At 37.3% G+C, this 15,942-nt stretch overlaps 1 protein-coding gene across 1 annotated transcript in view; it reads right to left on the bottom strand.

Annotated features, from left to right (window-relative positions):
* The window catches only part of DIAPH3 (diaphanous related formin 3), a 566,408-nt gene that overhangs the window by 339,954 nt on the left and 210,512 nt on the right, over positions 1–15,942 (bottom strand). Inside the window, exons 15-17 of the mRNA XM_040267149.1 lie at positions 13,879–13,983; positions 10,940–11,230; positions 9,944–10,058 (exon numbers count right to left, since the gene is read on the bottom strand). Of these exons, the coding sequence (XP_040123083.1) occupies positions 9,944–10,058; positions 10,940–11,230; positions 13,879–13,983 (511 nt within the window). The remainder of the gene's footprint in view (positions 1–9,943; positions 10,059–10,939; positions 11,231–13,878; positions 13,984–15,942) is intronic.

Here is a 15,942-nt window from a genome sequence, read left to right as displayed (position 1 = left end):
TTTCCTGATTTAGGTCAGAGTCTGAGAAATATGTCCTAAAGGATATCAGGTGAGGGAGGCTCAGCTCACTGCTACTGGCTTTGAGGAACTGAAGAGGAAGCCACAGACTGAAGAATGCGGGAAGCCTCTGGAAGAGCCTCCAGAATGCAGCCCTTGATTTTAGCCCAATGAGACCCACACAGGACTCCAACCTACAGAACCATAAGACAGTAAATTTATGTGGTTTAACCTACTAAATTTGGAGAAATTTGTTAGAGCATCAATAAAAAACTACTACAAAGCCCCATCTGTGAGCATGAGCATGACGATTCCCTCCCCCTTTGCCAGCTGGGCTATGCTGAAACTGGGGTGAAAGACAGGAAACAGAGGAGAAGTTAATCTAACGTCACTGAATTTACCAACCCTGGGACAAACCACCAGGCTTCTTTTTTAAATCACTTTTAACTGGGTGCTATTTCCTGCAGGCAAACTTTCTTTTCTGGATTCATCAGAAAAGACTAATCTACACACACTAATACAACATGTAAATTTCCAAGTTCATCTGCCAATCTCACCTTTCCAGGCTGTAAATCATTCTGAGATTATCACTTTTCAGAGTTTTGCCTCCCCTATTACTACTAGGCAGGCTATTGGAGAAGAAGAAATACAATAGCCATTTTCAATTACATTCTAAAAACATTTCTTTATGTATTTCTTCAATTTGTCACCTGTTTAGGAAATAAGAGTTAGGCTAAATGATATGTATAAAATACAGTGTTATACAATTGGCCTAAATAATTTCTTTAGCTTACATCACAGAGCTGGAGAAGAAAAAGAGGAGGAGCCAGTTCTTGAGAAATTATCACTCCTCTGAACCTTCTGCTAGCGCTCTATGAAATTAAGAAAATGAACAGTTCTCATCTTTCCTGAAAACCCTGCGGGGATTTAGGCCATAAGCTCTACTTGGCACTCTGATTTACCTATCAACTAAAGGCTCCTTTTGCCTTAAAGAGGGATCTCCAACTTCCGGGCTATAGACGAGTACCTCCTGTCAGATCAGTGGTGGCATTAGATCAGAAATAAAGTGCACAATAAATCTAATGCACTTGGATCATCCCGAAACCATCCGCCCAGCCCCTGGTCCACAGAAAAACTGTTTTCTACAAAATTGGTCCCTGGTGCCAACAAGGTTGGGGACTGGGACCTTAATGCACCCCAGTTCCACAGAGACATTAAGCCATTCATATCACCCTCATTAGGCTGAAACTATAAATAACCATCAAGCATAATGAATTATTAACAAGATCCAGTAAGGTTTTATAAAGAACTGAATGAGCTTTCCAAGATCATTCTCATCAGCTCAATAATCTAAAACAGAATCACACCAAGAAAACCAAAGTTAAAATTTTCAGTTATTAAAATTATACATTGTTGGGCACCAGCTCCATTAATCACTCAAAAACTGAAAGAAAAAAAACACAGAAAAAAATTTTTAAAATAGGGAAATAAAGGTCTTTACATTGATTCCACAGATCCTTTTCCACAGAATCTTAATAAAGTTTTTGGCAGTGAAGATGTACACAGAAATGAAAGAAACAAAATATACCGACTAGTATTCTAGAAGTCTTCATAAGTGACTACTACCAGAGGTCCATTAATGGAGCAGTTTAGAAAGCTTCATTTGAAAGTGAGGTCAAGGTGGAGGGAGATCACTTAACTTGTCACTATTGTGGAAGATTCCGAGATGATACACAAAACAAGGCAAGTAAAGATGAGCCTGAACTCTCAGAATTCAAGTTCAGCTAATATTTCTTGAGCAACTACAATGAACTGGGCATTGCAAAAGATGTCCTAAAATATTCATTATACAATCCTCACAATAACCTTATGAGCTGGATCTTATCTCCTATATTTTAGAGAGGAAAGACCTACAGCTATAATGGCTGGGGTCACACACTTATAGCTGAACTCCAGTCTTTCACTTCTTCCACACACTCCACAGCGTGATGTTAGTATTTACAGCTCAAATACTTATAGAAGTGAAAAGAGGTACCGAATGATGAAAGATGGTCTTAATAAAAAACAGCAGGTTTTTAAAGCCTTTAATATAAATCGTGGGATGAGGATGAACTGCTGTGGGGCAGTGGTAAGGTGGCAGGAGATGAGAGGAAAATTATTTTAAATCAAAGAAGAGCACTTTAAATAAAACATAATAGGATTTCTTTTAATCAGAGAAGCAGCATGGCATAGAAGAAGGAGCAATGACTTTACACTCAGATCTGTATTCCATTCAGAGTGCAGCTCCTTTTAGCTGAACTTCACTTGTAGAGCACAACTTTTTCTTAAAGATAAAATGTATAGAACATTTGCCTGGGGTGCTTCACAGGATTGCTTTGGGGAGCAAATAAAATGACATAAATGAAGTAAATATTACTTTTAAAAAGGACACATTATTAATATTGTTGCTTTCTTACTGTCTAATTAGGGAGTAAGTTTTATATTTGTTCCACATTTGATATATGTTTTTGTTAACAAATGCATTATTTAATAAATGGACGTCCAGATTTTGGAACCATCATAAAAATTATTCTAAGTTGGATGAAATATCTCATTACAAATAACACACTGGGCCCTTCAATTACAAAACAAGCAAGCCCAAAAGCCACGTACATGTAAAGAGGCGGCAGGTGAGGGCAAGCCCCTGACCTCAGTCTCACCTATACAGCAGGGCCTGCAACGTCTGTGGGCATGGACCCGTACTGCGACCAGAGAGGAAGACCCCTTCTCTTGATTTTAAATGCATAAAAAGTACATACTAGTTCAAAGGGCGTAAACTGTTCTCAAATTCAGTTATTAAAAAGCACTGTTTGTGGACCAGTCACATACACACCTGACAACCATGGAGATGGGATGCTCAGATCCCCCTTCAGAAAAGAACTTTCCAGTCGGCTACAGAAAGAGTACCCAGAGCTGACAGGCTACGAGCCACGAGCCCTCCCGGCCCCTCCACAGCTGGAGCCCCGGCCACGGCCCGAGTGTGGCAGGAGTGCCCAGGCCAGCCAGCAGGCTCCAACCCGGAACCCCTGCAACACACATCCTGGGCTCCAGGGCTGAGAACTCCTCAGATTTGCAGGACAGTCCCGGTTCTTCCTGCCCAGTCCTGCTCTCACCATCTTTTACCCTTCACACCCATTACCCACTGCTTAACTCTTAAAAATCCCTCCTGCACTTCAACATCTCAGCATTTGTTTCCAGGAGGACCCAACTGACAAAATAAGTTTTTTTATTCAAGTCTTAAGTAACAAAGTCTAGCTGAAAGTCTAAAAATTTATACGTTACTGTTGAAGTAGTGATGAGTTTCAATATTTCAACATACCTGAAACAATTCTCATGTGATATAAAAGTACACGGGCTTCCCCTGATGGCTTGGCAGCAGAGAATCTGCCTACAATGCAGGAGGTGGGAGAAACATAGGTTCGCTATCTGGATTAGGAATACGCCCCGGAGGAGGAAATGGCTACCCACTGCAGTATTCTTCTCAGGAGAATCCCACGACAGAGGAGCCTCGCGGGCTACAATCCATGGGGTCACAAAGAGTCGGACGGGACAGAGTGAATGCACCCATGCAAGACGCGAAGTACACATGAACCTTACCGATAGAAATGGCACAGCTACTGCTCTGTTTATTGTTTATATTTATAACGGAAGGAAAAACTAAATTTGATTAGAGGTTAGTGAAAGTAATGATGTTACTTTTAGTTTTCTCATCAAAGTTCTTAGACTCCAAGTTAAAAACTCCTGGGATACAGCGTGTCAGCTTTGAAATATCCATTCTTTTAAGGCACAGACACGCACTTGGACAAGTCAGACCTGTGATAAACAAAGGTCTCTAAACTGGCATTCTCCTCAGAGGCCATGTCATTCATGAAAGCTTATTCTATACATAGAATATGATCAAAGTTTGAAAGTATATGCCCAAATGACCTAACCTTGAACGGGGGCAGGGGGGAACACCCAGCTTAACTAAACACACGAATATGTAACCCAAGTCTAACTTAGGAAATTCAAGGTTATACAAAAAAAGTTATCTTCATGAGAAGTTTTCTTTTTTTTTTTTCCTCTTTTTACAAATAAACTTACTACAGTTTCTTATTGAATTCCTATAGCGTGGAATTCAGCAAGGAGCACCCATCTCCTGTGACTCTCCGACCACGAGACCGCTCCCTGCCTGTGCTCCAGAGATGGACTGGGTACAGTGCTAACTCCACGTGATTCTCGGTCTTCCAAGCCTGGCAAGTGGGGTGTGTGGAGGTGGGCCCGGGGGTGAGGAGGGGTAGGAAAGAGCAGAGAAGAGGGGAAGTGGTGAATGGCCAGATTTACAAAATATTGCTTTAGATTAAAATAACACACTCAGAAGGAAAAGCCTCATTTTTATTTTCTGGAGAATAATGCTGGGCACTAATTATGTGGGAATCTTGAGCAATAGAACATACTGCAGACACGGCAACTGCAAAGTGTACATTGAGCAATCAGAGGGTAACAAGAGACGCCAGGGTAAATGAGGAAGAAGGCAGAGGATGCAAGAAATGGAAGAGAAATCCTAAAAGAAAAAATCCTAACAGATGAGGACAGAATGTAACAAATTTACAATTTTGTTAAGGTTTGATAGCTACAGGTGCACCATGGAAAACTGCTACCAGAAATAAAATACCAAGATGAATTACTTGTAAAACAGGAGACGGCACTGTCCAATCTACTACTAGTCAAATGACTCTAGTCGAATCCAATGCCCTGATACCATTCCTTTCTCTGATGGAAGAAGAAACAAAAAAGACAAAAAAGCAAAGGGGGAAAAGTCCGCGTTTATGGGCACACACTCCCCAATACGATATAAGCAAATCCAAGCTTCCTTCCTTTCTGTTTACAGCGTCACCACAGTATATAAGAAACACATCTACTTACAGGAACTTTCAAAGCTTCTATCACAACATGCCAAAGGTATGCTGGGTAACTAAGCATGTGACTGACGCATTCTGTGGACCTGAAAGTTGCCTGTGGCTCTAACCTAAACAACCCCTTTTTTACCCTCTCTCTCTAGGTTTTACCTTACTAAAGCTTTCAGAATAAATTCTAGTTTCTTTTGCAATACAACAGAGAATACAATTGGTAACAATGAGATACTCCCTAAAGGTGAAACAAGCATGACATTTCTGACCTATCTCATAATTTCCTTAAAGTTTTTTCATATTCAGTCACAGATAAAAACCAAAATAGATCCCTAGAAAAATATTTAATTCTCCACAAACTTCCTCCCCAGTTTTCCTAAATTAGTATTTGTCAAATGTCTTCTCAGAAATCTGCAAGATGTTGAAGATATGTTCATTTTGGCATCATTTCTGTATTAACATGCCGTCAAGAACCATATTTCTCTGTTACAAATTATATTGTTCATCTTAATGTAGGCTTTGGAGGTAGTTCAGGATTTTTATACACTTTGGTCTGTACAGAGTAATAAATTGTGTTTCAAACACAAAGACACATCCTGAACACAGCCAAGTCACTGGGATAATCCATGGTTTATGACTCTCTACCTCAATACTCTGTCCACTGAACTATGACGTCAGAAATCTAAGCTTGATTTGTTTTTAAGTACATAATCCATTAACTGTTTCCATATGCCATAACTGTTCAGTTAAGAAATTATTTATAAACCAGTTTATTGACTCTATCTGGCAAATATGACACACCTGTTATAAAACGTGATTACTTCAGAAATCTAACAATTGTGGAATCACATTTTCATAATTAATCAGTCTAAGCGAATTAGACTATTCATATACTTTCAGAAAGCCCTTTAATCCCTATTAAGTTAACAGTTTGTGAATGATGAACGTATTAATATTAATTTTACTTGATAAATCCAACACCAATAACCTGTTAGTATACGTTAATCCATTTGCCAACAGCCTATAAAAATTAACCAACAGATGCTTCCAATCTGGTAAAAAATACACAGGTCATTAGCATTATTTTGATGATACCAAATGTTCAGTATATGAATATTGTGATTAAATTTCTGAGAGATATATAAACAATGCTCCTTTATAACCTTGTTAAGTCTTAACAGAAGCCTGAAACAGTAAAACATGGCAGTCTTTTCTATAATCAAGATGAGCACTGGTTATCTCACTCCTGGTTATTAAACTTCACCTGCGGACTTGGCTGCACACCATCGAGGCCATAAGGCAATGGGATTCTAGGGCCATGTCCACCTCCTCACCAGTGTCCCCAGTGCCAAACACAAGTCTTCACACGCAATATGTCCCCTGTAAATACCTGACGTGAACAACTGTAGATAAACAGGATAAGAGAAAAAGCAGGAGAAATTATGAGGCAGATGAGAAAAAATATATATGATTAGGAAAAATGCCAACATGTTATTTTCAAAAGAATCTAAACAATGGAAAACTAAGATTCATCTCAAAAGTTTAGGATGGAAAGAAGCAAGGAAACTAAAGTGAGATACTTACTAGGGAAATGAAGTATAAAAAAGAAAATGATATAACTGAATCAGAAAAAAATGTTGATTTCATAGGAAATGACTAAGGAGTTTCTGTACTACTTATGACACAAGACATGTTCCCACTGAAGCAATGTTATAAAAGTCATAAGAAGGAGATTAGTTTAAAAAGCAAAATAAGTAAAATCTAACTGGAAAAAAGGAGAAGAAAAATAATAAAGAGCAACATGAGTTAAGAGGAAAGGCTCAACTCTCTCAGGAACATCTTGCTCCATCTGTGAGTTGATGGGGCAGGGTGGTACTGTGTGGAGTTACAATTGTTTCAATCAGCAGACCAAGAGAAAAACCTAAGAAGAGATGTTCCTTGCTGCTAAGTCACTTCAGTCCTGTCCCACTCTGTGCGACCCCACAGACAGCAGCCCACCAGGCTCCCCCTTCCCTGGGATTCTCCAGGCAAGAACACTGGAGTGGGTTGCCATTTCCTTCTCCAATGCATGAAAGTGAGAAGTCAAAGTGAAGTCGCTCAGTTGTGTCTGACTCTTTGAGACCCCATGGACTGCAGCCCACCAGGCTCCTCCATCCGTGGGATTTTCCAGGCAAGAGTGCTGGAGTGGGGGGCCATTGCCTTCACCCAGAAGAGATGCAGTAAAGATTAAACAAAGTCACATGAAGATGACCCAGTTCAGGGCTGGTATACCACAGGTTCTCAATAGGAAAGATTAGTTCCTCTTACTTTTCTGGGTATGAGACCTCTGAAACCCAATTATCTTAACCTAAATCCCTCATAAACCTAAAGCATTATAAGACAAAGAACCATACTTGGTAACAAAAAAATAAAGAATATGAGAGAGAATTCCAAGGTTCTTTTTAAATTAATGGCTTCAGTTCTGTTTTTTTTTTTTTTTTCTTTTTCTTTCTGCCAATTTCAACTGCACAAAGATTGGTGTCTACCATTTAAAATGCCTGGAACGGAACATTCACCTCTGTAATCAGAGAAAGAGCCTTGGTTCTTAGTCCACGGGGGTACTACAATTAAAAAAATATATATACCTTTTCTCTAAAAACCTGTAATTTTTCAGTAATCTAAATCCTGTCATTCCTGCCAAACTGTGATGCAAGCCAACGACAATCAACCCATGTCCATGCCTCTATCGCCCCCTGCCTGCTAGAGAGGGGACAGCAGCTGCATTTCCATTCTGAATTCTGCAGAAATGACAAAACTGATTCAAAGAAAACTTTGGCATCATGGGAAATAGGCAAAAGTTGCAGCCAGGCCATGAATAAAGGAACAAGGAGCAACCTATCCAACACCCCTGTGTCTTCTCTAAGTTTTCCAGGCACTTTTGTCTTGCCTTCCTTTCTGATCTTTCCTATAAGATATCTACACAAAGTCCTGTCCTGAAAGCAGTAACAAACGACCTTTTCTAATAAAATACTAATCAGGCCAAAAAGCACATTTAAGGCTCCTCAACTAATGCTTTCTAGGAATTATTCTTTAAAATCCCGACCAAAAACACAGTCGCCCTCACAGCTTGCCTCCTGTTGGCATTGTAAGATGTTGGCATTCCCCAGTGTTATGACCGTAGGCTTCCTCATTTTTCCAATGATCGTGGAGATATTATATAGCGTCACAGAAAAGAGGAAGCTGCATTTGATTTGAAAGAAAAGACGTCGTAGACCTCTGCCAGCCTCTAAGTCAAACTGAAGAGATTTGGGGCACTGAGGATACACGCAGAGTCAGAAAGATACTGAAATATGGAATATTCAGAAAAGGATCATCATTTCCTCACCTTAACCTTTACAACTGGTATTAGATTGAGCTAATGTCTATTTTTTTTTCAACCTTAAATCATAAGGCTAAAGTTAGATGACTTAAGAATTTTTTAAAGGTCCAATTATTTCATTTAAGGCTAACACTACAGCTAAATTGAAGGCATGCTAACAAGTTTCCCTTTTGAGCCTCATTAATTAAGAAAGTAATCAGAGTACAGAGAGGAAAAAAAAAGAGTAGCTGGATGGCAGTATTACTTAAACAGCTTTTAGATATCACCCTTTCCACCTACAAGAAAAGCAAAGGGAAAACTAATCAATTCCAGATTATGAAATCTGAAATTCTGAAGTGTTTTACATGCAAATACACATTTTAACTGCCATATATTTTCCTTGATTGCCTGAAGAGTGCACTAATCTTTTTCAAAGAAAATTTTGATTCTCCATAATCAAAAGGTAACATTAAGACCTGCTTACTTCACAAGTTTTACTAGGGTTAGCTTACTAAGAAATTCCCCTGGTTTTCAAAGATGAAAATATATTATTTTTACTATTTTAGTCAGGAAAAATGGTGCTCCAAAATATCTGATAAAGGCTTTGGATTTAAAACAAATTCTAGAAATCTAATTTACAATTATCTGTTAGAGTTTCAAACTTATTTTTTAGAAACAGTTTCTAATTTATATTTTAGAACACATTTCAAAGGAATGCAAATGATGTTTTTGGTATCTGCCAGCATCCCTTTGTTGCTGTGATCATCAAGTTAAATCAGGTACATAAAGCCTCTGGCATGATACCTAGCATGCAGTAGGTACTTTAAGAAGTCAGCTCTTTAATCTACACCTAGCATTCCCAGCTCTGTCCAATGCAATCTCTCCCTACCACCTCTCTGATAAGCCCAGGGATATAAGTGGCATAAGTCTGCTAAAAGGTTCCTTTCTGAAAATTAAAAGATAATGCCTGATGTAAGTGGTTTGTACTACAAATCTAAAATGTGTTACTCGAAAATGAAATCAACAGTGTATATGAGTATCAACCCTGAAACATAAACGGTAGGCCCATGTCAAAATCAAATTTCAGACAAGAGTAATTCCTAAATATAATTGTTAAAAAGAGAAAATTCACAGTGCATAGGTAAAAAGCTATCTGTGGGTAGGTCTTGAAAATGAATTTCATTGTTCATAATGAAAAGATGATATAATCTACTCACAGACTCTATTTCAAGCTACCTTTCAAAATAATCTATAAATCTGATAATTTCTAACCCATGTGAGTCATACTAATTAATTACATGGTAGTCACTGCAACACTGAAGAGTGAGAAAATTATGACTAGAGGAAGACTCACATTTTGATTTTGTTTTTCTATTTCTCATTGACTAGAGGGAATTTTCATTTCAAAATTTTCTGTGAAAATATCCTCCTTTATGAAAGTCTAACTTAGAATATCTTCAAAGAATGTACTGTGTAGAAATTTTTTAACTCTGGTATTAATCATTTGCATTTAAAAAATTGCTCAGGTGATGCTCTACATAAAAAAAAAAACTAACTTAATTTATCCATTAGTACTGTAAAAACATCATTTATAGGATACCAATAATACTATTTGAAAGCATCTGAAGAGTTGCAATATTAAAATACTAAAAGTAACAAATAACTAAGATATTAAACTTACCTTTTGGCTGGCAACAAAATATACTCTCAAGTTTACAAAGCAAATCCACACTTTCATACTTATTTTCATTTGCTTTTACCCAGAAACAGTCTTCAGTCATTTCCTGAGGTCTGATCTGTAGTCAGAGAGAAGGCAGATTCACAAATGGTTGAGGGTATCATCTGTCCCCCACCCAGTCACCATCTACACACCCAGTACCCCAGAGCTGCCAGCAGATATTTATGGAGTAATCTCCATAAGATTTTTTACAAAGTGTGTTCAATGCAATATAAGTTCTGCAGAAAGTTAAGGTGTTATTAGGGAAAAGGAAAAAAAAAAAAAAGTTTCCACTCTCAATTAGTTGGGGACTGAAGCTGAATGCAATGAAGTTTATTCTTTCTCAGTTATACTTCTCCTAATCTTTAGCAATGCTCAGTTTATGTGACCCGTGAAACCAACTATCTGCAGGATTCAGAATTCCTGTGTCTCAACTAAATATCCACCTCTGACAGCAAGTAATAATTTTTGCAATAGCTAACAACATAAAAAAGTTCCTAAGAATACTAACTTTTCTGTACTTTTTAAAAACATTTAAAAATACACAGTATAATCATGATAATATAAAATTATGTATTTAACTTAAATGTTATGTATGCATTTGATTATAAACCAAATCCCAGTCTAATTATCATAGACTCCTATGCAATTTATAAACTAGAAAGCTTTAGTCAATAGTAAAGGGCTTGAAAGTGAAAGTGAAAGTGAAGTCGCTCAGTTGTGTCCAACTCTTCTCGACCCCAGGCCCACCAGGCTCCTCCATTCATGGGATTCTCCAGGCAAGAATACTGGAGTGGGTTGCCATTAAAGGGCTTTAAACTCAACACTTTTCTTAAAAGAATTCCTGTTTATTTAATACCATTTTGAATATGGTTCCCATTGGAAATTATATACCAGTCAATACAAATTTAAGCTTTAATCTGAGAAATAGTATTATTTCTCTACTTGTTTCTGTTATACCTTTAACCAATTTAATCTTCTCATGCTGGTTTCCAGTTTAAATTCTTTCTTTGGTTTTAACCCAAAAGGCAGGATCTGTGGAGGCGGAGCGGTCTGTCCACTGAGAAGTCCCAGCGGAGGGGGCGGGGGCAGAGGCCCCCCGCCAAGGGGTAAGGGCAGCCCCTGGAGCGGCAGCGGGGGCGGGGGCGGGGGCGGCGGGGGTGGCGGGGGCGGCGGCAGGGGAAGGGCTGGAGGGCCGGTTCCGTTTCCATCTGAAGGAGGCAAACAGGTACCAGATGGCAAGGCACCAAACTACAGGGGAAAAATAATAAGAACCATGACAAAGAGCTCTCTACAAGGCAGGTTCAAGCATACGTTTCTCAAAAATTTTGTTTCAAACCAAAAACAACTGAATTTCAGTAATGCCATGTGGTTTAACCTACAAACAAAATTTCAACAAAAATTTTTCCCCAATTTAAGAGTATTATTATAGCTTTTGTTTTCATAAAAATGTAACTGTCAGAAATATTACTCCCCATTTTAAGGTAGTTATGGTCATGTGGGTGGAGATGTCCAAGAGGCAAATAGTGACCCGGGTCTAAAAGATCTGCAAGTTAGCAGTCTCAACAGGACAGCTGAAGAAGCCATTTGTGCAGGTAAGTTCACCCAGAGGACGGAGCATGAAGAAAGGTTTATATACAGAATTCTGCGGGACACCATCTTTTAAGTTAGTAAAAAAATAAAAATAAAAAAAATAAGATCCAGAAAAAGAGAGGGAAATAATATTGCCACATCACACCTTTGGCCCTTGAGGAAAAATTAACTAAGATTCTCAGTAAGACCTGCAAAAGCAAGACACGACCTGGTTACCAGGCACTTCTATCCTTATGCTTCTGTTGCTTAATAAAAATAGATGCATTTTTACTACCATGAAGGTGACAGGAGTTGATAAATAACTTTTGTGATGATGATTTCCTAAAACTAACTTCAACTCTAAGCCATATAGCTATATAAGTATTAATAAATCATTTAAAAGTTTTATGGTAAAATTATGGAAAATAGATTATGTACAAAGACTTGAAATCAACATCCAAAATCAAAAAAGAATAAGTATTTGAGAGAAATTGAGACCACAATCAAAAAACATGCCTTATCAAAAACATTACGTATAAAGAAAGAATCACTTTAGTGTTGGGTGTTGGGCTGGGTTGCTGTGATAATGGATACCACAGCCCTTTGAACGTAAAGGATGTATGTACATCGTACTCACATTCAATAGACATTTATAGTTAACGTACTCACATTCAATAGACATTTATAGTTAACAATTAACGTCTTAAAGGCATAGTTGAATTTCTGCTCAAGACTTTGATGAGTGTGATTAACTTGAGTATGTCACTGATGAGGCCAGACACTGTGATCACCTTGCCCCCAGTCTGTCCTCAGCATCTAACAGTGCTTGTCTGTTAAGTGACACAAGGGATGAAATCATGGATAACAGAACACATTTTATTCATAACCTTTATAATCAGCACAGCTTTGATCAAAGAGAAGTATATTAAGACAAATGCAAGTATTCCATGAGAAATATAAACTAATCCAAAGAAAGGATTTGTCAACTGTTCTTCAAAACTGAGTATGTGGTCAATGTCAAGTCTCTAATAACAGGCTTTCTGTTGATAGACATAAACAGAGGTTATCACTGTACACAATCTAAAACAACATAGGAGACTGCTTGATTTAATCTGTTTCAAAATGTAAATATATTCCCGTTTTATATAAAATCATATGCAGCAATAACATATTCAAATGCAGTGAATATGTTTTCTATAAACTAAAATTTTCTAGCATAGATTTACAAGAAATGCTTCAATTGGGAAAAATTAAAAGAAAGGAAAGTCTAAATTTATACTAGCCTGGACCAGGAAAAAATTGTCATGAATATTTCAGTGTCTAAAGCTCAATCTGAAATATAGAAAACACAGCCAAATGTTTATTTAATATGAGGGAGAGGGAACCACATAAGAAAGATGAAAACTTTCAACAAATTGTGGTACCTTCTCTTGCAGCACTAGAGAAAGATGATCACTGAGAATTTTCTTATAGATAGATTCTATTTTTTTCCCCAAAAATTGAACACTAACATATAATTCCTAGAGTATCTTCAGACAGACTCTGCAACAAAACTATACACTAAGTAAAAAAGAGAAGAAAATTGCAAATAACATAGGAAAATGTATGCCTAACATTATTTCAGCATAACCATAAATTAGGATGAAAGGAAGACAGCAAAACTATACTTATTGCTCATCATCTTGCATGTAAATCTACATGAAGGAATTTAGCTATAAATATTCTACTTCCTTACTTTCATCCATGTAAAACATGTAGATAATGTATTTCTTGCTACCTAACTGTTTTGTGTGCAGAGAGTATATGTGAGCTATCTACTTCATAATCCAGATTTGCTCCCTTTTTTGTTGTGTTTTAAATCTGTTTACTTTTGGAAATTGAAAAATTATCAGAAAATGTTCTCATTCAGCTAGAGTTTATCTTTCACTGCAAGGTACCCATAGGCTGAAGGTTTTGAAAAATAAATAGCTTGAGCAATAATTTTCTGTAGTGGGATAAAGATCAGTGATGAATGACAAATCTAATAATAAAAGACTTTCTTACCCTTAGTGCTTAATTACCTAGCAAACACATGACATCAGGAACAAAACCCAAATGAAACACAAGGAAGAGACTAGACATTTTAAAAAATGCAAATTTAAAAAATGGAGGCAAAATAATTTTAAAAATTTAAACACAGCAGAATAGAAATATATATAAACAAAAATATGAAAACATACGAGAAAAATTAAAGTTTCAACATTTTGATGCTGTGAAGACGTGATACAACCTTTGTTACCCTGTGAGTTTTCAATACCCAAATTCACTCCAGGTAGATAGTATTTTACCTGTGATTTAAAAGCTTGTAACTCTGCTTGAAGCTCATTAATCTCTGCCTCTTTTTTCTGCAATTGAGCCTGAGTTTCTTGGTGGTCGGCAAACTCTTTTTCAAACTGAAAAAAAAAAAAAAAAAGAAAAACATACAAGACACAGAGAAAGCTGAAAATAAAAAGCACTATTCTTCATAAAGAAATTTGACTCTAATGCTCTGTTAGTGGCACATAACTTTTCTGAAAGTAGTGGTAGGTTTCTGCTAAGTCGCCCACAGCTTTTCTCTAGGTTCCTCAAGGTACCACCAAAATCATTCATTTGCAAAGGAGCAGACAAAGCCAGAAATGAAATCTGTGACCTTCTCCTCTCAACAGAACAAACTGGCTTACAGTTATCCAGAACGCTGGCATTTTTCTTAAGAGTCCCAAAATATCATTGCAACTTTGTGTAAAATAATGGAGAGCAAGGCACTGTACTGAACTCCCTGACCCTTACCTGTGAAAACTTATATTTGAAATGTCCCAAGTTTATCAACATAATTTAGAAGAATTCCATTTCAATATTTTTTATTAATAAATAACCCCACTTTGTAAATGCATCAATTATTTCCTTTTTTGTAAAATAACATCAGAAACTTAAGGACCCAATATAGGTTCTAACCTTCAACAAAAGTTTAAGAGAATAAACTCCATCTTCTTCATCATTAATCTTTGGAAAATTAATGATAAATTAATCTTTCAAAGACCTTAGTGCAACACTTTGAAGGAAGAAGGCAAATGATAAAATTTGGTAAATCTAATGAGTCTTCTAATTGATATAGCCACTTATCACAAGTCACCATCCTGCACTCAAAACAGTTTCACCTGGCCATCATCTTCACTAAAATCCCTCTACTAGCAGAGATGAACATGAGTTCTGTCTCATGATCAAGAACACGTACTTGACTCCCTTTTAAAAAAGAAAAAAGTAATCACTAAAAAATACAAATAGCTCACAAATGTAGCCTTGAGACTTTAAAACACAGTCAAATGAGGGTTAGGCTTTGGATTAGGAGTAGGGTCTCCATACACTGGTGGCTTCCAAGTCCCCATCACCAGCTCCAGATTGACAACTGCATTCCAGACTGCAAACCAGTCTATAAATACATTTCCAATTTAAGGAAGGTTTTTCAAGAGGAAGGAAGCATTCCAGTATTTTCAAAGCCAATATTGTCTTTCTCTCTACAAACTTTGTTTTTTTAATACTGCTGTTCCATCCAAAAGATAGTTCATATATCATGAGTCCTTTGTCTTAAATCTTTAGTGGCTTCATTATAAAAACCACACTTATTAACCTAATACCTAAGAACCACCTGATATCTGGTCCCATTCTACCTCTTTCCTTTATTCAACAAATATCTAACAGCATGACTACTATGTGTTTCTCAGAGTGGCAGGGACTAGGGGTACAGAGTTTAAAAGAATATGATCATTGTGTTTAGTAAGCATAGTGTCTGGTGGCAAAATCAAAACAAACTAACCATCCAAAATCTATGAAAATTACTCACAATAGAGAAAGGACAGGAGGCATGTGTGTCATTCTTGGAGCAATGATGCTTGATCTAAGGTTTGAAGAACTTGAGTCATTAGCTGAGAAGCATAGCTTCCATTTCAGATAGAGTGACTAGTAGAGTGCAAACATGAATGACAAGCCATCCCTTGTAAGGGCCACAAAATGTGGTCTGAGAATAAACTTCAGAGGATGAAGCTAGAGATACACCAGAGCAAAACTATGGAAAGGAAGTTTACAATAAACCAAAAAGCTTTTTTCTTTTCCCTAATAACTACAGATAATTTTTAGAGTATTTATCACAGGAAAGCAAAGTAATCAGATTTGCACTTTGGAAAACCCAACCAGCAGCAGCACAGACAATGGACTGAAGATAGGCTAGAGTCACAGAAACAAGGCGCTGCAGCTATCCAAGCAAGGACACAAGCCCTGCTGGAGCACGTCAGAAAACAGGACAAGAAAACAGGGAAAGAAAAGGCCGGCAGCGGGGGGGGGGGGGGGGGGAAAAAAAAAAAAAAAAAAAAAAAAAAAAA

Source organism: Oryx dammah, unplaced genomic scaffold (genome assembly GCF_014754425.2).
Source record: "Oryx dammah isolate SB20612 unplaced genomic scaffold, SCBI_Odam_1.1 HiC_scaffold_24, whole genome shotgun sequence".
NCBI classification, from domain to species: domain Eukaryota; kingdom Metazoa; phylum Chordata; class Mammalia; order Artiodactyla; family Bovidae; genus Oryx; species Oryx dammah.
This window is presented reverse-complemented; position numbering and strand designations above follow the sequence as displayed.